This window comes from Panthera onca, chromosome B2 (genome assembly GCF_046562875.1).
Source record: "Panthera onca isolate mPanOnc1 chromosome B2, mPanOnc1 haplotype 2, whole genome shotgun sequence".
Lineage (NCBI taxonomy): Eukaryota > Metazoa > Chordata > Mammalia > Carnivora > Felidae > Panthera > Panthera onca.
The window spans coordinates 33,913,705-33,933,169 of record NC_138343.1 but is presented as its reverse complement, the minus strand read 5'-3'; the positions used below and the strand labels follow the sequence as shown (position 1 = coordinate 33,933,169).

The following is a 19,465-nucleotide window of genomic DNA, read 5'->3' as shown; positions in this document are numbered from 1 at the left end:
TACACGCGGTCTCTGTGTGTGAGTGGCCATCATGGGGGGCGTGTTTTATGGAAGACCCAACAATGTGAGCCTCTGTCTGACATCGGATGGGATCCTGATGCTCGGAATACATGAGGGACGCTGCGATCGTTTGATGCCGTGTGTGTGTGTGTGTGTGTGTGTGTGTGTGTGTGTGTGTGAGATAAGCAGAATGAGCCACCTGCGTGATGTGTGATGCAGTGGTGTGACTACGTGTGTGTGGGTGTGAACAGCATAAGAAGGAGCCTCAGGTGTGTAGGAACTCTGATAGGCTGTGTGTGCCACTCTTCGTGACACATGAGAAAAACTAGGACAGGACGTGGTGTGTGTGAGGAGAAGCCATCCTGACACGGTGCTGAGCGGCCGTCGTGATAAGGGGGTGGGAAATAGGCGTGTAGGTGAACCAGAGCTCCAGACCCTGCCCGGGCAGCGCCGCGTGGCACGGGAAGCGCGGGGCGTGACTGAGGCGGCCTCTGTGGCTGGGCACTATCTGAGGTTGCTTGGAACCATAGAACAGTGTGGGTGACAACTGTCAGGGCTGTGCCAGGCACACCCCGGATACCGTGTGTGATGAACTTGAGGGCCTGGGACCCTGATTTGTGGGGCGTCCACAAGGAGGAGCGTGAAAAAGATAACCGTCCGAAACAAAGAAGGAAAGTTGGTAAATGCCGCTGAATGGGGCACTTAAAAATGGCTAAAATGGTAAATGTGATGTTATGTATGGGTTACCACAGTAGAAAGTTTAAAAAGGAACAAAGGCTAGAGACGCAGGTAACAGTGACTGTGCGGGACAGTGGCTGGCGGGGCGGGGGGGGGGGGGCGGGTTTGGACGTGAGAGAGGAGGACCAAGAGGAAGCCTGTGTGTGTTTATAGAGGACACTGTGACTCTCATAGTGGGGGGATTGACCGAGGGACTGGTGGCAGCTCAGTGCGTGACGTCACGTGACACAGGGTACCAGGGGCCTGGGTGCAGGCAGGCTGAGGCGGGCCGTGGGCATGTGAATGGAGAACTGGGAAACCCACTTGCCCAAGCTACCCATTGGCTGCCTCCCTGCCCCTACCCACAAGCTGGATTCCTGGTCTTCGCTGCAGTGGGACAAGATGAGGAGACAGGGATGCCTGGCTGGCTCAGTCAGTGGAGCATGTGACTCTTGATCTCGGGGGTCATGGGTTTGAGTCCCACGTTGGGCATTGAGATTACTTAGTTAAAAAAAAAAAAAGATGAGACAGGACAGAGTCCCAGAGTAGGGGTGAAGGGAGGTCTGGTCACTGGGCCCCTTCTCTCTGCAGAGGTTTGAGGTCGCTGAGACTCTACCTCCCACTCTCCTACACGGGTGGGGGGCGCAGCGCTGGGACAGTGAGGATCAGCTTTGGGGAAGGAAGCCTGGGGGGCTGCTTGCCCCCTCTGTACCCCAGGAAGCCTGTGCCCTGCGTAGTGGGGGTGGGTGTAGAGAGTCTTGATTCCCAAATTGGAAGCACATTAATAAGCCGGAGAGAGGGGAGGAGGCCTCCCCACCTCCCTCCTAGGGCTCTGCAAATTGCTTCCTCCTGTAAAAATCTGTACCCTACTCCAGGGAGGAGGGTACTCCCTCCCCAGCCTGGCAGGGTGTGGCCACTTGGCCGGGTCCCTCAGGGGTCCTTGTGCTGGAGGTGGGGGAGGCAGACACCATCCCCCTCCTGCCCCCTCTGCAGTCCCAACCGGAGCATGGCTACTTCTAGGGTGGGAGCTTCTGGCAGCTGGAGAACAGCTGGCCCCGCTGTGGGGGCGGGTGAGAAGGAAGCAGGGAAAGGCAGAGGGGGTGGGGAGGTTCCCTTAGCCCTCATCAACTGCCCTCCCATCCTCAACCCCCTGGCGGGTCAGCCCAGCCCAGGGTTGGGGGTGGGAGATTGGGGGTGCAACTGCTGATTTCACTAAAATCCCTCTGCCTTTTGACCAATGTTCTCACTCCGAGTGAGAGCACGGGGAGGCCCTGTGGTCCCTGCAGAAGTGGACAGCAGCCGGCCCCTAGTCCAGGAGGGTCACTGGGCTAGTTCGTCCTCCCAGTGGGGCTGGTATGGAAGGGAGGGGGCAGGGGGACGTGGGGACAACACCCACCTGCCTCCACTGGCCTTGTCTGAATCCTCAGTCAGGGCAGTCTGGGGGAGCTCTCTCCTCTCCTCCCTTGAAAGGGAGGTGTGGGCTGGGTGGTTTGGAGGCTGCGGGCCCCGTGGGGGTGGGGGCCTAGGGCCCGTGAGTGCGGCTGCCCAGCTCTGGCCTCCCATCACTGGAGCTGTCCAGCCAGTTATTCCAGCAGTCTGGCCCCAGGGTGGGGAGTGGGCAGCAGGGTGCCCCTTATCTCCCCCAGGGCCCCAAAGCCTGCTCACCCAGCCTCCTAGCTCCTAGCTCCTAGCTCCTAGCTCCCATCCCTGCCACCACCAGAGGCACCTCTGACCTCTGAAGGCTGAGGGCCCTGAGACAGTGGAAGCAGGAATGGCTGGTCAGACCGGGGGTAAAGGCAGTGGGCCACAGCCTGCAGTAGTAAAGGGCCACTGCAGAGGGAGATAGGAGGTGGTCTCTAAGAGGGACGGAGCAGATGGGACAGGAGTGGGATGCCCTGGACATGGCCCTGTTGTGGCTTCCCTGCCACTCCTTCCTTCTAGGTCTGTCCTGAACTCTGGGTCTTTCTGTTGCCGTCTCCTCCCCTCCCTCCCTGCCCGACTGTGTCTGAGTTTATTGATATTTCCCCTCCCTGCCTCTCTCACCTCCCCCCGCCCCCCCCAGCTGTGTGCCTCTGTCTCTCGAGATCTTGGTCTCTATCTGTCTGGGTCTGTTGGTCACTGTCTCTGGGTCCAGGTCTGTCTCTCTCTGGATCTCTCCTTCTCTGGGTCTCACTCCAAGGTTTTGTGGGGGTTTTGTCTCTTATTCTCTGGGACTCTCCTGTCTCCCTTGTCTGTCTTTCTTGTCTGTCTTGTCTATCTGTCTCTGTCTACTTTACCCCACCCCCAGACTCTTCCCAGGCTCCACCCCCTTGCCCCTCACTCAGGTCTTCCTCCCTGTCTCCCACCCCTCTTGGTGGCCCAGTCCAGCAGGCAGACGCCCTGGACGGCTGGGTGAGCACCGACAAGCAGCTGGGGGCTGCCATCCCTCCCCACCCCACTCTGCACAGCGGGGAGGAGACCCTGCCCCCGGCCGCCTCTCACCCCAGGGCACCCCTCTCCGTTCCTCCCTCCACCGTGCCTGAGCCCCACACGTGTTCTGCTTGCAGCCGTCTGAAGAGCCCAGCCCCGGAGCTGGGTCCCCAGTGGTGTGAGGGTCCGAGGTTCGGTCCTCAACCCACAGCAGTAACTCTGGGAAGACCAGAGCAGCTGGCCTAGACTCCTGAGCGCTGCCCTAGGACAGAGACCCCAGCTCAGCCCCCTGCCTGGCGCAGCTGCCTGCTCGCCGACCCCCACGGGTGTGCCTCAGCCTGGAGGGTACGGACATTCTCATTTGGATGTCAGTCCAGGCACCCACACAGCATACCTGTGCGTGGCTGTGTGGGGCAGGGGTCACCTGTGGGCCCCTGTGTTGGCGCCTGTGCCCACAGGAGTGTTCCTAGAAAGTGAGCCTTGCCCGTGCCTATGAGCCAGCGGAAGGGACGGTGGTCCCACTGTCTCCTTGACTCGTCCTTGCAGCCGCCCCCTGGGCTCCCCTCCCCCTCACCAGCTGCCAGCGGTCCCAGCCAGGGGCCGCCGCCCCGCCCCCCCAGTCTGTCCCAGCTCCCAAGCACTGCTGTGTTCGCCATATTTGGCCACAGTGCTCCTGCGGGGGGCGGGGCGGGGCTGACATCACCCCGAGAAGGGGGGGGGCCACCGCCTGGAAGAGGGGAGGCGGGCAGAGACTTGGGGGAGGCAGGAAAATTGCTGTAAAAAGTCTGGGGCTGCCAGGGCCCCCCATGCGCTGGGCCCCTGCTGCTCCGAGGGAGGCCTCAGGAAAGGATTTGGGGGGAAATGCGTTGAGGACTCTGTTGGGAGGGGTCTTAGCCCACTGTAGCCCCTCTTCTGCCTCCCCTCATAGCCTGTGGCAGTGTCGGATCTGGGAGGAGGCCCTGCATCTCAACTACCTCAATATGGGAGTCACTGGGTCTCCAGAGTCTTGAGTCTCTGCCCTCTCACATTTTTATTCCAAGAACGTGGCCTCAGGAGTTAAGGAGGGGATGGGGATATAACTTCCGGTGGGGAGAGACAGGCTGGGAGTAGAGGAGTTGGCCGTCTCACTGGTCAGGAGCATGGCTTCCTCTCTCCCTGGCCACCCCTCTGGTGTGGGAGAGCTGTTCCTCCTGGTCTTGGAGGCCTCACAGAAAGGGCTTCAGGAATATGGGTGTCCTTGAAGTTGCCCCAGCTACTTGGGCTGGGGGGAGGCCCCTGGTCTGGACCCCACTGGGTGGGCTCAGAGTGGTTGCCATGACAGCTGGGCCTCCTTTCTGGCTCAAGGTGGTGAGGCTTCTCAGCTTCATCCCCTTGGTTAAGGGACTGAAGCCAGATTGCCTACGCTCAGAGCCCAGCTCCAGCACTTACTAGCTGTGTGTCTGACAAGTTGCTTAACCTCTCTGTTCTTTGGTTTCCTCATCTGTAAAGTGGGACTAGTAATAGTCTCTACCCCATGGGTTATTTTGAGGATTAAATGAATCAAGGCGGGTAAAATCCCAGAACGGTGCCTGCCATATAACAGGTGCTCTCATTAGTAGTCTTTTTTTTTTTTATTTTTTATTTATTTTTTTATTTTTTTTTAGTAGTCTTTTTTTTAAATATTGATGTTTATTATTAAAAAAAAATTTTTTTTAATGTTTATTTTTGTGTGTGTGAGAGAGAGAGACAGAGCACAAGCAGGGAAGCGGTAGAGAGAGAGGGAGACACAGAATCCGAAGCGGGCTCCAGGATCCGAGCTGTCAGCACAAAGCCCAACATGGGACTCGAACGCACGAACCGTGAGATCAAGACCTGAGCTGAAGTCAGACGCTTAACTGATGGAGCCCCCCAGGCGCCCCTCATTAGTAATCTTAAGTCTATATCCTTCTGACATTTAGGCCTCCTAGGCCCTCCCCATCCTTTGCCACTAGCCACACTCTTCAAGCCTCCCTAAACAGGTGGCCCCGCAGAGAGGACCCTCTACCCATTTGGCAGGACCTGGAATTCTTGTCTGAGAGGAAAGAATTCTCTTCCTTGGCTGCAGAGGGGTCTCCACATCTCTTTCCTACCCTACCCACCCCCCGCTTTCCCTGCAGGCCAGAGGAAAGTCCTTGGATGTAGCCGTCTTGGGCTCCAAGGCTCCCAGGACCCTGATAATGCATTGGCCATGCAGAGTCTGAGGCTGAAGGGGGTTGGGGGTGAGCCTTGGAGCTGTGTGTGTTGGGGGCACTGCCGGGTGCGGTCTAAGTTAATAACCCGGTCTGGCGTGTGCAGGGAACTCAGAGTTTACAGAGCCCTGGCCCATCTGCAATGTGGGCCAGGGCAGGGGCAGGCGTGTGGGTGGTTTATGGGCTGCTGTGGGGCCGGGAGGTGCAGGAACAGGAAGTGGGACGGAGGAGCCAGTGGGGTTGAGCAAGGCTGTTGGCCAGGCACCTTCTCAGCTGCTTCCTTGCCAGCCAGCATCCCTCCCTCCTCGCAATTCCTGGGACAGTCCCAGCCCCCATGTTTAGGTTCCTTGTGAGTTATCTTTTAGGGAAGTCAAAACCACACCCTTCCTGGGTCAGGGACCCTCCCCATCCCGCATAATGGGTCTTCAGCAGGGTTGCACTGGGGCAGGGGGAGCTTGAGGAGGTGGGGGGTCCCTGGCTGGGGATGCCCAAGCCCCGAGGAGGAGCAGGCAGAGTCAGAGCCGAGCAGCCCCTCTGAGAGCTGCAGACACACCGGGCCCCACTCCTGTCTCTCCTCTCCACTCATCACGATGCCTTTGGCAGCCGCATAACCTTGGGAGCCTCAGTCTCTCATCTGAATAATGGGCACCAGTCCTTGCCCTCCCTGCCTTACCTCTGAGGATTAAATGAATATGAATATGCTTCTTCCCCACAAAAGTGCCGTGTAGATATAGGCATTATTATTGTTGTTATCGATCACCACCAAGACTATGTCTTGAGTGTTTTATGAGTCAGGCATTGGGGGTTGGTACTTCGTCATGATCTCATTTCCCTCACAACCTCAAGGAGACCTTTTCCTTGTCTTATAGGACCGAAAGCTCAGAGAGGTGATGTAGCTCGGTCAAGGTCACACAGCGCTGAACAGGCATAACCTCTGGTTACCTCCACCCTGCCCTGGAGCACCTGCCCCTGGGGTGGGAGATTGCTGTGATCTGGGAGAAGCCTGGCCCTAACTCCTCTGTGTCTGCCCCACAGGCTCCGGCTGCCCAGTGGGCTCAGGCCCAGAGCCCAGAGCAACCAGCACAATAGCGTCCAACAGCTGGAATGCCAGCAGCAGCCCCGGGGAGGCCCGGGAGGATGGGCCCGAGGGCCTGGACAAGGGGCTGGACAACGACGCCGAGGGTGTGTGGAGCCCCGACATCGAGCAGAGCTTCCAGGAGGCCCTGGCCATCTACCCGCCCTGCGGCCGCCGCAAGATCATCCTGTCAGACGAGGGCAAGATGTACGGTGCGTGCGGGGAGGCACGGGGACACTGGACAGGACCGGAGAGGTGGCCTGGCCCTCCCTGGCACCTCCCCCTGCTCTCTGCCCCCTCACCGAACCGGTTTGGCAAAGTCCTGTGAGGCCGCCAGCCTGCCACGGGCGAGTCTGGGCGTGTAAGCCTGTGTGTCTGGATCCATCCTCCTCATAAACAAGCCAGGCTCGCCCCCTCCACCAGAGTGAGGCCCACACCTTGACACCCCCCGGCGGCTCCTCCTCTCCTCCCCCTGCTGGCCTACAGGTTTCAGGGTGACTCAGTGGACACAGGAAACTGGGTCAGTCCAGTGTGCTCCAGGCTAGGCCTGGGACAAGGTCTTTCCCCACAGAGGGTGGGGAAGCCCCAGGGTAAGACCTGGGGTGTCCTACTGGCGAGTTCCCTCCAGTTCCTGGGTGTGGGATGGGGGCGCTGTGCGCTGGTGGGAGGCCGCACGGCGACAGGGGCCTGGGTTAGGACGAGGGCTGGAGAGACCAGGAGACGCCTTCGTTCCTCAGACCACCTCCCAAGTGTCTCCTGCCCTCCTGGCCTGCTCTCTGCCACCTTGCCCATCCCTTGCCTCCAGAAGGGAGTGTCCCCCTCTTGTCCAGCCCTGAGAGGGCTCTCCCAGAGCTGCATTTTTGGGATAACTCAACCCTTCTGGGCCTGGCTCCTTGCCGGCTCCCTCCAACCCTCCCTGACGGCCTATGGCTGACTGAGGCAAGCCCTTAGCCCATCCCCTCCCAGCGTCCATGACCGTGACGGGGGGCCAGGAAGGAGACAGCTGGGCCAAGTGGTAAGGACTGCAGTGTCCCTTGTCCCCACCCTCTGTGCCATGCTCGCCCTAGCCCCAGAGCCCACTCGTGGGCAGGCAGATGTTCCAGAGCGCTTCCATAGGGCGGGGGCTGCCTGTCCCTACTGCTACCTCCCAGATGGCTGGGGCAGCCCCACAGGGTATTTTTAGACAGGGCGGAGGGAGTGGGGTGGAGAGGGGCAGGCAGAAAGGGAGGGGCAGTGGGGCTGGTTCTGTCATGGAAGAGGAATTTGGAGAATGTGGCCCTTCTGGGGAGGTGATGGGGTTGGGGGCCAGGGAGCCTGGATTTGGGGGATAAAAGGTATTGGCTAAGCATTTGCCGGCATCTCAACAAGTCAGGAGAGACACTGGTAAGCCGTATCATGGCGGTGACAGGCTCGAGGACACAGTGATGTGCTCAGTGACATCTTGACACAGGCTGTCAGGGTAGAAGGTGTGGTGGAGACCATTGGGTCCTTCCTGCCTCTTTCACCAGAGAAGGAAAGGGACTTGTCCAGGGTCTCTCCTCATGGCAAGGACAGCTAGGACAGGAGCCTATCCAGAACTCCATCAGACACCCTTGGGGACGTGTGCCACCTGCGGCAGGCCTCACTCACACGTGAACACTGGTGACAGGCACCGGGAGGAAGGAAGTGCTGCTGGAGCAGCTGTCCTGCCGCACTTTGGCCGCACCTGCCCCTGTCTGTCTGCAGGGAAACCTGTCAGGCGGCCTGACATTGCCCCACCTTCCTCCTCCCACTCTGTTGCCCCCTACTCCCCCAGGGCAGTGCAGGGAGCACCTGGGACTCCCCCTACCCTCCATCTGCCCCCGCTCACTCGCTCACTCGTGCCCTTGGGGGGCGGCTGGAGTGAAGAGGGTCGGGGGAGGGAACAGAAGAGCAGCGTTGGGGGAGAGGCCTGTGGGTTTCCCAGCTTGGGGCGGGGAAGGGCAGGTCTTGGCCTCTCTTCATTCTTCTCTCACCCCAATCCAGGTCGAAATGAGTTGATTGCGCGCTACATCAAACTGAGGACGGGGAAGACGCGGACGAGAAAACAGGTAGGGAGACACAGGTGCTGCATCCCCGCTGCCCACACACACTCCCCAGGCCGCTCTTGCCGCTGTCGTAGAGAAAGGGGCACTGTCCTCTCTGACCGGCCACCACCACCCCAACCTGAGTGACCTCCGAGAAGCCCCGTGGGGCAGCCTCAGCGGTGCATGGTCACCGCCCTGAGTGGCCCACTGACCAGCCAGCGAGACAGACGGTTGCAGTGACAGGAGTGCGGAGCAGGGCGGCACGGCCAACAAAAGAGTGTGGGCGGGTGGACAGGGTCTGACCTGGACCGGGCAGGGGAAGGGAGGAGGGGGGCCGCCGAGGCTTTCTGGAGGAGGTATCGCCCAAGATGCATTTTTAAGTAGGAACTTAGGATTTAGGCAGGCAGAAGAAGGGGAAAGGATTCTGTTAGGCTGAGGAAGTTGGATAGACGTATAATAATTGGGAACCCATACAGGGCTTACTCTATATTAATGTATTTATTCCTCACAGTAACCTTATGAGGTGGGTATAGTAATTACCTCCATTTTACGGATGAGAAAACTGAGGCGTGGGGAAGATAAGTAACTTCCTCCAGGTCACGTGGCTGGTAGGGGGTGGACCCTGGACTGAACCCACCGGGCAGGAAAGAGCCACCAGTCAGCAGCGCGGTGGGTGGGGAGAGGGGCGGGAAGAGCCGAGGATGGTGGCCGGAGGCCTGAGGGACAGGTTTCCCCTCCGGGCAGCTGGGTCCACGGAAGGGAATAGAACAGGGAGTGGCAGGTGGCAGCTGTCGAGGAATGTTGGCCCTGGAGCAGCTGGGGCAGTGGATCAGGGAGGGCCAGGCAGAGGCAGGGACCTAGATCCACAGCAATGGTGGCCTGGGTAGTGGCAATGGTGAGGGTAGTGGTGGCGGCATGGAGAGATGATCGGGTGGCTCCCCGGGCCAGGGAGGGCAGCTGTGTGCTGACGGGAGGCCTGAAAGGGGGCTGGTTGGGGTGGGTTCCGTGTGGGGTGCCTGGGAGAGAGGCAGGCTGGGCGCACAGACAGGAGGACCGGAAGCCGCCTCTGATCCTCAGCTCTTCTAACCTCCCTGTCTGGTGGGGTTTGGACCTTGCACCCACCTCCCCGGATCCCCATGTGCATATGACAGAGCTGACCTGTCCCATCCTGTTGTCTCAAAGGAAGGTTTTGAGTCCACCCCCTCAGTGTGGGAGCAGGAACCTCCCTCGTTTATTCAGGCATTTATTATTTTTTTAAAAATTGTTTTTCATGTTTATTTTTTAGAGAGAGAGACAGAGTATGAGTGGGGGCGGGGCAGAGAGAGAGAAGGAGACAATCTGAAGCAGGGCCCAGGCTCTGAGCTGTCAGCACAGAGCCTGATGTGGGGCTCGAACTCGCAAACCGTGAAGTCATGACCTGGGCGGAAGTCGGACACTTAACCGACTGAGCCATCCGACACTTAAACGCCCCTGTTCAGGCCTTTATTAACCACTTTCCCTGGGCCAGTTCATACTGCACCGCATTTACTCATTTAGCGAATCAGTGAGCTACTACTTACTATGTTCTAGGCATGAGGGATACGGCAGGGAACCAGGCAGACAAGGGCCCTGTTCCCAGGGGCCTGGGACTGACTGTCAGAGGTGCTGACTGATCATGCCCCCAAGTTCAGATACCCTCGCCGCTACCTGCAGGGAAGGGGTACTTTGCCTCTCAGGCTCTTCCTCTGCCATTAAATTAGCTATTATGTGAAGACACTTAGAACAGAGTGGGCATTGTAGAAGAATTTGCCGCTGCTATTGCTGTTATTATTCTGTCTTTATAAGCAGAAAGCCAGGGCTCCTGACTGGCTCAGTTGGAGGAGCATGTCACTCTTTTTTTTTTTTTTTTTTTCATTTATTTTTGAGAGAGCACAAGTGGAGGAGGGGCCGAGAGAGGGGGACAGAGTATCCAAAGTGGGACTCGAGCCCACAAACCGTGAGATCATGACCTGAACAGAAGTCGGATGCTCAACCAACTGAGCCCCCCCGATGCCCCTAAGAACTTGTGACCCTTGATCTCAGGGTTGTGACTTTAAGTCCCATGTTGGGTGTAGAGCTAACTTAGTTTTTTAAAAAAAGACTAAACAGAAAGCCATTGCAGACACAGGAGAAGGGCACTGTCTCCTGCTTCACCGAAAGAAATGTTTATAGGAACGTGTTTGTCAGAGTGGGAAGGGGTCAAGGGACCTTTAGGCTCAGTCCCTTTGACCTGAGGTGTAGGGAGGGTAGTAGAGCCTCTTGATTCAGAGGAACATTGTACCTGCTCCTGGCCAGGTATCCCAGGAAGGCTGGCTGTACGATGATGTGTTACAGGCCAGCTGGGGGCAAGGTCAGAATTTAAAAATTTGGTCATTTTGCAAGGGTAGCGTTCCTCTAACTTGATTCTTTCCTAGAACTCTGATATCTAATATCTCTGTAAAAGAGGACCCATCTCTTATGAGTTTGAGCCCCACGTTGGGTGTGGAGATTACTTAAGAAAATAAAATTTAGGTTGCCTGGGTGGCCCAGTCAGTTGAGCGTCTGACCCTTGATTTTGGCTGAGATCATGAGCTCATGGTTTGTGGATTGGAGCCCCACATCAGGCTATACGCTGAGCCAGCTTGGAATTTTCTCCCTCCCCCTCTCTCTCTCTCTCTCTCTCTCTCTCTCTCTGCCCCTTCCCTGCTCGTGCTTGCGTGCTCTCAATCTCTCTCAAAATAAATAAATGGACGATAAACTAACAAAATCAAATCAAATCAAATCAAATCTTAAAAAAATAGATGTATGGATGGATAGATAGATAAGACAGACAGACCCATCCTATGGTTGTGAGGACTAAGCATGTCTTTATGTGTTGCAAAGAGCAACCAGATGACAGGCAGGGGTTTTCTTTGGTTGTTTTTATTTTACTTTTGGTTTAAAAATGTGGTTTTAGGGTTTTTACAGACACATACAGCAATTAATAGCAAGTACAATGCCTCCACATTGAAAAAACAGCTAAGCATTATATTAGGATTAAGTTCCATGTGACTTCCAGCTGTCACCGAGTTGAGCATTCGGCGGTGGTCCTCTGTGCTAAGGGTCCAGAGAATCCTGGCAGCACAGCTTGGTGGCAAGTGGGCTCTGGACTCAGGCCACCTCGGTTCAAATCCCAGCTCTAGCCCCCAGCTGTGTGACCTTGGATAAGCTGCTTCACCTCTCTGTGCTTTGGTTTCATCATCTGCAACTCGGGGGATGATGTGAGTACTGACTTGTCCGTGTCTCTATGAAGGTCAGATGAGGGAGGTGTAGAATGCTGACAGCAGTAATAGCTGTGCCCACGAAACCTCACTTACTGTCATGATATAGAGCGATCAGTAATCTCGCCGGACACGTGTCTGATTGCTGTGCACGGTGAGGCAGCACGAGGAACACCCAGCCTGGGCCCTAACCCAGTAGCAGAGGGCTGCCCGGCATCACTTACACAGTAACTTGCGGTATATGATTAAAAAGAAAAAGAAACGGTTTCTTTGTGGGGATGAAAACAACTTGCAAAGAAAGCCCACAGCCATTGCTGATAATGCCTGTGTGAAGCATCCTGGAAGGATCCATGTGTCCCCTTGTGTTTCGTGGGAAAACAGTGACCTTTAGGTTCTCTCAGGCTTAGGGTTAGACCCTTGTAATACGCTGGAGAAGAAATGCTATTAAGGGCACCTACTGTGTGTGTGTGTGTGTGTGTGTGTGTGTGTGTGTGTGTGTAGATATATATATGGCCATATATTTGTCCAAGGAGAAGGAAGGTATGTTGGGGGAGGAAGCTGATGAGCAAAGCAGGAGCAGGGCCAGGCCTGGTTTTATCGGCTGGCAAGCTGTTGGGGTTGACACAGGATGTAGGCGGTGGTACAGGGGGAGATCTTTCGTAGAGGATATGGCCTCGATGTATAATCTGATGGCCCGCAGGAGCATTATGGCCATGGGTGATGACAATCAGAAAAAAGTCTCAGGGTACCTGGCTGGCTCAGTCAGTAGAGCATGTGACCTCATCACGGGGTCACGAGTTCAAGCCCCACATTGGGTGCAGAGATTACTTAAATACATACATATGTACATACATACATAAATCTGTTTTAAAAAGAGAAAGGGGCACCTGGGTGGCTCAGTCGGTTAAACATCCGACTTTGGCTTAGGTCATGATCTCACATTTCTTGAGTTCAAGTCCCATATCGATAGGGCTCTGTGCTGACAGCGTGGAGCAGCTTTGGATCCTCTGTCTCCCTCTCTCTCTCTCTCTCTGTCCCTCCTGCTCTCTCTCTCTCTCTCTCTCTCTCTCTCTCTCTCTCAAAAATAAATCAACATTTAAAAAAAAGAGAGAGAGAGAAACTGTCTCCTCTGAAGACATCAGAGAGAAAAAGTCATCCTGTTTTGGAAAAATAAAAAGATACCCTTCTGGGTTAGAGGCAGCCCTACTCCAGGGCACATAACTTGAGCAGCAGACCTTGGGCTGGATTTTAGTCCTTGCTGATTGATTGACTGATTGATTGAAAATGTTTTTTATGTGTTTTTTTTTTGTTTTTTTTTTTTTTTGAGAGAGAGACAGAGCATGAGCAGGGGAGGGGCAGAGAGAGAGGGAGACACAGAATCAGAATCAGAAGCAGGCTCCAGGCTCCAAGCTGTCAGCACAGATCTTGCCTGACGCAGGGCTTGAACCTGTGAACCTTGAGACCATGACCTGAGCCAAAATCGGACGTTTAACTGACTGAGCCATTCAGGTGCCCCAAGTCCTTGCTGACTTAGGTTCTCTTGTGCAGTGATCAACCTATACAACTGTACATGGTGGTCCTGGAGGCTACCATAGGCTCTTGATCAAAACAGGGCCAAGAAGAGAGCAAAGAACTGGCAGGGCTCAGGGCCCCATAGTTTCCCCCACTTCCATTTGGCCCCAGAGACGAGGGCTGGGGTGCTCCTTGCCCATGGCCGCCCCATGCCGTGCCTCCTCACTCTCTGTGTTTTCCTCTCTGACGGGGCGCGGGGCGGCCCCTAGGTGTCCAGCCACATACAGGTTCTAGCTCGGAAGAAGGTGCGGGAGTACCAGGTTGGCATCAAGGTATGTCGGGCGCCTGACTAGGGCCTCCAGTCCCTCCTCGGCACCTCCACCGCTATCTCCGCGCAGCTCAGGCCTCTGCCTCGGCGGGCTCTCTGGCCCCACTGTGCCTCTTTTCTGGCTGAAGCTCTGTTCTTGCCTCTTCTTCTGCCCTTTCTGCTCTTTTTCTCTCTTTCTTTCTCTTTCTACAGGTCTCTAGCCACTTGCAGGTTCTAGCCAGGCGGAAATCTCGAGAGATTCAGTCCAAGCTGAAGGTAGGGGGTCCCCGCCTTTTGGCCCGGCCCTGCTGGTTTCTGAGACCAGCCCAGGGCAGACAGGTGGCTGAAGAGTATGGAGGGGTGGAGGGTGTCTCAGAAACAAACAGCAGCATGAAGTCTGAAGGCCACTTCAGGCTACAGAGGGCCACAGCCTCTGGAAACTAGGCAGAAGCCCAGGGGGACCGCCAGCCCTACAATGAGGGAGAGGAAGACCATCTGGGGGCCACTGCGGCTCACCTCTCTTCTTCGTTTTCCTTTTTCTCCTTCCTCCTAATTGCTGCTTGTTAATTGCATGGGGCCTTCGGTGGGCAGGGGGGAGACGCGGGGGCATCGGCTGGCAGAGCTGTTGTGGTGGGCATGGCTGTTCCTCGCATTGGACGCTCAATCCTGATGCTCAATCCTGACTGCCTTACGGCTGAGGATCCCAGAGCATAGGGCTCAGGGCCCCTGTAGGCTGTGCCTTCCCCTTACTTCATAGCTGCCCAGCAGACTAAGCCTGCCGCTCTAGGCCCCATGCCTGTATCACAGCTCCAGAGGACCTGGGCAGCCCCCCCGGGGCACCAGCTTGGTCCACCATCTAGGTCTCCAGCATGCCCTCCCTCATTCTGCTCTTTCCAGGGCACGCCCACTGGCAAGCTCTCGCTCTGGGTAGCCGTGGGGTGGGGTGAGGGTCCACAGCGGCCTCTGAGCTCCCTTGGGTTCCTCAGACCCGAGAGCCGGGTGGCCGTTGAGCGGAGGAGGGTGAGAAGACAGGTCCCCGCCCTACATGGCCCTCATGTGTGCCTCTTCTAATCCACCTCCCTCTCCTTCACAGGCCATGAACCTGGTAAGTAGCCTGCCCCTCCCCAGGGTGGGAGATGGGGGGAGAGCACCTAATACAGGATCTTCAAATCATGAATTGTGAAATCAATTGAATAGGTTGCGACCAGCATGCTTTGAAAATGAACACTGATAGTGGTTCTCAAACTCGAGCCTGCATCAGAATCGCCTGGAGGGCTGGTTGAAGACAGATTTCTGGACTTCACCCTCAGGGTTTCTGATTCAGCGGGTCTGGGCTGAGGCCTGAGAATTTGCGTTTCTAACAAGCTTCCAGGTGATCCTGGTGCTGTTGGTTCATGGACCACGCTTTGAGAACCGCTGATGAAACAGAATAGAAAAGATGAGTGCATGACACACAGCATAAGGGGAAGCGTTTGGGTACATACTGGGTTACAGAATAAAGTAAAATTATTTCTCACCAAGGATTGTGCTCAGAGGGGTGATGGACACTTAGGAGACCGGCCCAGGTGGGGGCTGGGGCTCCCCTGAGCCCGCACGGCAGAGCCCTGAGGGCCTGGGAGGGGCCCTGAGGCAAACCCCAACCCTGTCTCTGGCCTGGCCTCACACTGCCTCTCCCCTCCCCAGGACCAGGTCTCCAAGGACAAAGCCCTCCAGAGCATGGCATCCATGTCATCCGCCCAGATTGTCTCCGCCAGCGTCCTACAGAACAAGTTCAGCCCACCCTCCCCTCTGCCCCAGGCCGTCTTCTCCACTTCCTCACGGGTACAGGGGGCCTGGGAGGTGGGGCTGAGGTGAGGGAGTGCCTTTGGGGCTGGGCTGTGGTGGGGGTCGTGGATGCTGAGGGGCCGCTGGGCTTTGTCCCATCTCTGCAGTTCTGGAGCAGCCCCCCTCTCCTGGGACAGCAGCCTGGACCCTCTCAGGAGTGAGTACTGTGGCACATCCTTCCCACACCCTCGTCCCTGGCAGTCATCTTCCCCTTTGATCAGGGTTCCAGCAACAGCTGGGCAAAGTTTTAATGCGAAAACAGAGGATGGAGAGCACCAGCAAGAGAGCAGTGCATCTGTCTATTCATTCATGTGTGTGTTCACTCATCAACCCACTCACCCACTTGTCGCCTGTCCTTCAGCTCCTTCTCATTCAGTTGCTCTCCCAGTCGGTCCCCTAGTCAGCACGTCAGGTAGTCGAGTGAACTCGGTTCCCTCAATTCTAAGAGGACTTTCATCCTCAGACACACCCTCAGTTTAATGAGCAGCTCGGGGTGGGGTCAAAAGGCTACATTAAATGTGCACATCAGTTGTGAGATACAGCAGGATTTCACAAATGCTAAAATGCGGAGAAGACAAAAAGCTGGTGAGTTAGCTTGTCAGCATGCATTTCTGGGCCTTTGCAGAAAGGCTGGGTGGCTCCCTATTGAGACCAGATGAGACTCCAAGTGACTGGACCAGGTGGAAGGTGGGCTTAGGGGTGACCCTCTAACCAGGCTGTGCTCCTCCTGTCTGCAGCATCAAGCCCTTTGCACAACCAGCCTACCCCATCCAGCCGCCCCTGCCGCCAACGCTCAGCAGTAAGTTCCCCACACAACATTGCCACCGACTCCCCTCTGCCCTTCCCCGTCTGCTGAGAAAAGCAGGGGTGGGGCGGGGGTGGGGGGTGGGCAGCAAGGCTGTGCCTGTGTTTACGCTGGGAGGGAGAAGTGGGTGGTGTCTATAGGGGATTGGTACAGGAATAGGCCCCTCACCTTTTATAGTGTTGCTTCCAGAACTCTGCTACTAACTAGTACACACCAACAAAAATACAACATTTATATATGTATATGTGTATGTGTGTTTGTGTGTGTGTGTGTGTGTGTGTGTGTGTGTGTGTGTATAAAATTCTCGCGTGGAAACATACCAACATCTTAACAGAATTTCACTCTCTCTAGGTGATGAGATCCTGGGTAATTTTTACTCTCCCTATTTAAAAATTTTTTTATTCATTTAAGTAATCTCTGCATCCAATGTGGGGCTCGAACCCATGACTCCGAGATCAAGAGTCATATGCTCTTCTGACTGAGTCAGCCAGGCACCCTATTTTTCCCTTTTTACTTGCCTGCATTTTCTGTTTGAATACACGTTAATAGTGATATAAAAATTCCACTGCTATGTACTACTGGGGCCACTGCAAACAGTTGTGCAGGTTGTACACTGTGCAAGAAGCCGTGGAAAGGGAGTCAAAATCCAACCCGTGTTCTACCCAAAAGGGGTGCCATTTTCTAGTTTGCACAATGCTCTGCGCAGCTGGAGGCGGCTCTATGTGTAACCACGCACACACAGCCATGCAGATGAGGGTCCATCTCGCCCTCCCAGGTTACGAGCCCCTGACCCCGCTCCCCCCAGCTGCTGCCTCTGTGCCCGTGTGGCAGGACCGCACCATCGCTTCCTCCCGGCTGCGGCTCCTCGAGTATTCTGCCTTCATGGAGGTGCAGCGAGACCCCGACACGGTAATGTGGCTGGGGCGGGGGGGGTGGGGGTGAGGGTTTGTGCAATCATGGAGAGACCCTGGCGTGGCGGTCCAGGGCCACGGCTCAGGGTCCTGGGGTGGGGAAGCCACAGGGCGGCTCTGTCCCGTGCAGCTCTCAGGCCTGCACACTTGAGTGCTCTCCTGACCCAGTACTGGGCCCTCCCCACAGTACAGCAAACACCTATTTGTGCACATCGGCCAGACGAACCCTGCCTTTTCGGACCCGCCTCTGGAGGCCGTCGACGTGCGTCAGATCTATGACAAGTTCCCAGAGAAAAAAGGGGGACTGAAGGAACTCTATGAGAAGGGGCCCCCTAATGCCTTCTTCCTTGTCAAGTTCTGGGTGAGCTGCCCTCTCTGCTCCCACCAACCCCTGCCCCCCAGATGTGCAGCGTACCCGGGTCCCCCTGCTGACCCCTGACCCTGCCCTCTCTCCCTGTGGCCTGTGGGCAGAGTGCTGGGGACGGGTCCTTGGGCGAAACACTGGTGTGGCACGCCCAGAAGCCTCCCTCTGGCCTCCGCCCCTCCTGACACCACGCTCGCTTCCCCCCATCTAGGCCGACCTCAACAGCACCATCCAGGAGGGCCCGGGAGCCTTCTACGGGGTCAGCTCCCAGTATAGCTCGGCCGATAGCATGACCATCAGCGTCTCCACCAAGGTGTGCTCCTTTGGCAAGCAAGTGGTGGAGAAGGTGGAGGTGAGTGGGGGCCCAGGGTGGCACGGTGGGGCCGGGAGCAGGCACGCTGGGTGACGCCCTCCTCGTGGCCTTCCGCAGACGGAGTATGCCAGGCTGGAGAACGGGCGCTTCGTGTACCGCATCCACCGCTCCCCCATGTGCGAGTACATGATCAATTTCATCCACAAGCTGAAGCACCTGCCGGAGAAGTACATGATGAACAGCGTCCTGGAGAACTTCACCATCCTGCAGGTGGGGGGGGTGGGGGGGCAGCCGGGGAATGGGGGGCACAGGGGCCTCAAAGTGGGGGTGGCCAGACCCATCGCTCAGGTGAGGAGACTGCTATCCAGAAAGGAGAAGGGTCTTCTCGGCCCCTACACCTGTGGCTCTGTGCCGCCTGACCCCTTGAATCCTCCTGCCTGGCCCCCAGGTGGTCACGAGCCGGGACTCCCAGGAGACCCTGCTTGTCATTGCTTTCGTCTTCGAAGTCTCCACCAGCGAGCACGGGGCCCAGCACCATGTCTACAAACTCGTCAAAGACTAGGCTACCCTCTGCCCCCACCACCAGGATCCAGGACGAGCGTCTGTTCCACACACCTGCCTGGCCCCCCCTGGAAGTCTGGGATTGAGGACTCACCCGCCTGCCAGGCCTCAGGCCCAGGACCCAGGAGGCCTCCCCACCTACCCCCAGCACACACACTCCCTGCCACTGTTCTGCGCTTTAATTGTGGGAGAAGAGAGGAGGGCTCAGTGGTGGGGCAGCCCGCCCTAGATGCTGAACCATCGCCCAGCTCTGCCCAGCCTCCGGTGAATGGGAGGACCCCTTTGGGCTCAGGCACGTGTGGCCGGCAGGGGAGGGTGGAACGGAGACCGAGGGAGTCAGAGTGCAGAGGCCCCAGGAAGGAGAGTGTCGAGTTGGAGTTAGGTTGAGAAGAGAGAGGGGCCCACACTTTCTTGCACCTGCTATGTGCCGGGCCCGGTGCTAGGTCCTATGTGTACCCAGTGCCGTTCTCAGACCGCATGAGGCGAGCACGGGTCGTGGGTCTTGGCGTCTCATGATGTGCTGAGACTTGAAGTTGAGCGACCCTTGCAGGGTGGGGCAGAGTTGGAATTCTCATCCAGGGCTGCCTGTCCCCAGAGCCCAGGTTTACACTACCTCCCTGGAGGGGATGGGAAAGAGGGTCTGTACTAGGGGCTGGGGCCATCCACATTGGGAGCCTCCTCCCAGGGGAGCAGCTGCTTCTGACCAGGCAGGAAGAGAGGAGCAGCAGGTACTTGGCACCTGTTAGGTGCCCTCTGTCAGCACCTGTGCTGACCTCCTCCAACCTGCCCTGGCCCAGATCCAGTGCCTGAGCCCGTCAGCAACTTCCTGATGGGAGAAGGCCCCCCAGGGGCAGACTCCAAAATAGCTTGGAGCGTCCTGTAGAAAGATGGAGCCCCAGCCTCAGGGCAGACCAGTGTTCCAGGGACAAGGGGTAGCAGAAAGTCTTTGCTATTTTTTAATGCCCAAGACTTGGGTTTGGTCAACCCTTGGTGGGCGCCACTCCCTTATGTTTTTCTCCATCTCAGTCTCCCAGGACTCGGACAGCAGCTTCCCAGAATCAGTTCTGGGACTGAAGGTTAACCCTTCCCCTGCTGGCCCTTCCCAACACCCAGGCCCCTCTGCCAGCTTGGCCTGTCTACCAGCCACCTCTGGGCATT

General features: G+C 56.8%; 1 protein-coding gene across 1 annotated transcript in view; it reads left to right on the top strand.

Moving 5' to 3' along the window:
• The window catches only part of TEAD3 (TEA domain transcription factor 3), a 23,615-nt gene extending 4,150 nt beyond the window's left edge, over positions 1-19,465 (top strand). Inside the window, exons 3-14 of the mRNA XM_060617173.3 lie at positions 6,369-6,620; positions 8,413-8,477; positions 13,492-13,554; positions 13,743-13,805; positions 15,213-15,350; positions 15,461-15,510; positions 16,091-16,152; positions 16,934-17,067; positions 17,257-17,430; positions 17,645-17,785; positions 17,864-18,016; positions 18,195-19,465. Coding sequence (XP_060473156.1) covers positions 6,369-6,620; positions 8,413-8,477; positions 13,492-13,554; positions 13,743-13,805; positions 15,213-15,350; positions 15,461-15,510; positions 16,091-16,152; positions 16,934-17,067; positions 17,257-17,430; positions 17,645-17,785; positions 17,864-18,016; positions 18,195-18,308 — 1,409 coding nt within the window. The 3' untranslated portion in view covers positions 18,309-19,465. The remainder of the gene's footprint in view (positions 1-6,368; positions 6,621-8,412; positions 8,478-13,491; positions 13,555-13,742; positions 13,806-15,212; positions 15,351-15,460; positions 15,511-16,090; positions 16,153-16,933; positions 17,068-17,256; positions 17,431-17,644; positions 17,786-17,863; positions 18,017-18,194) is intronic.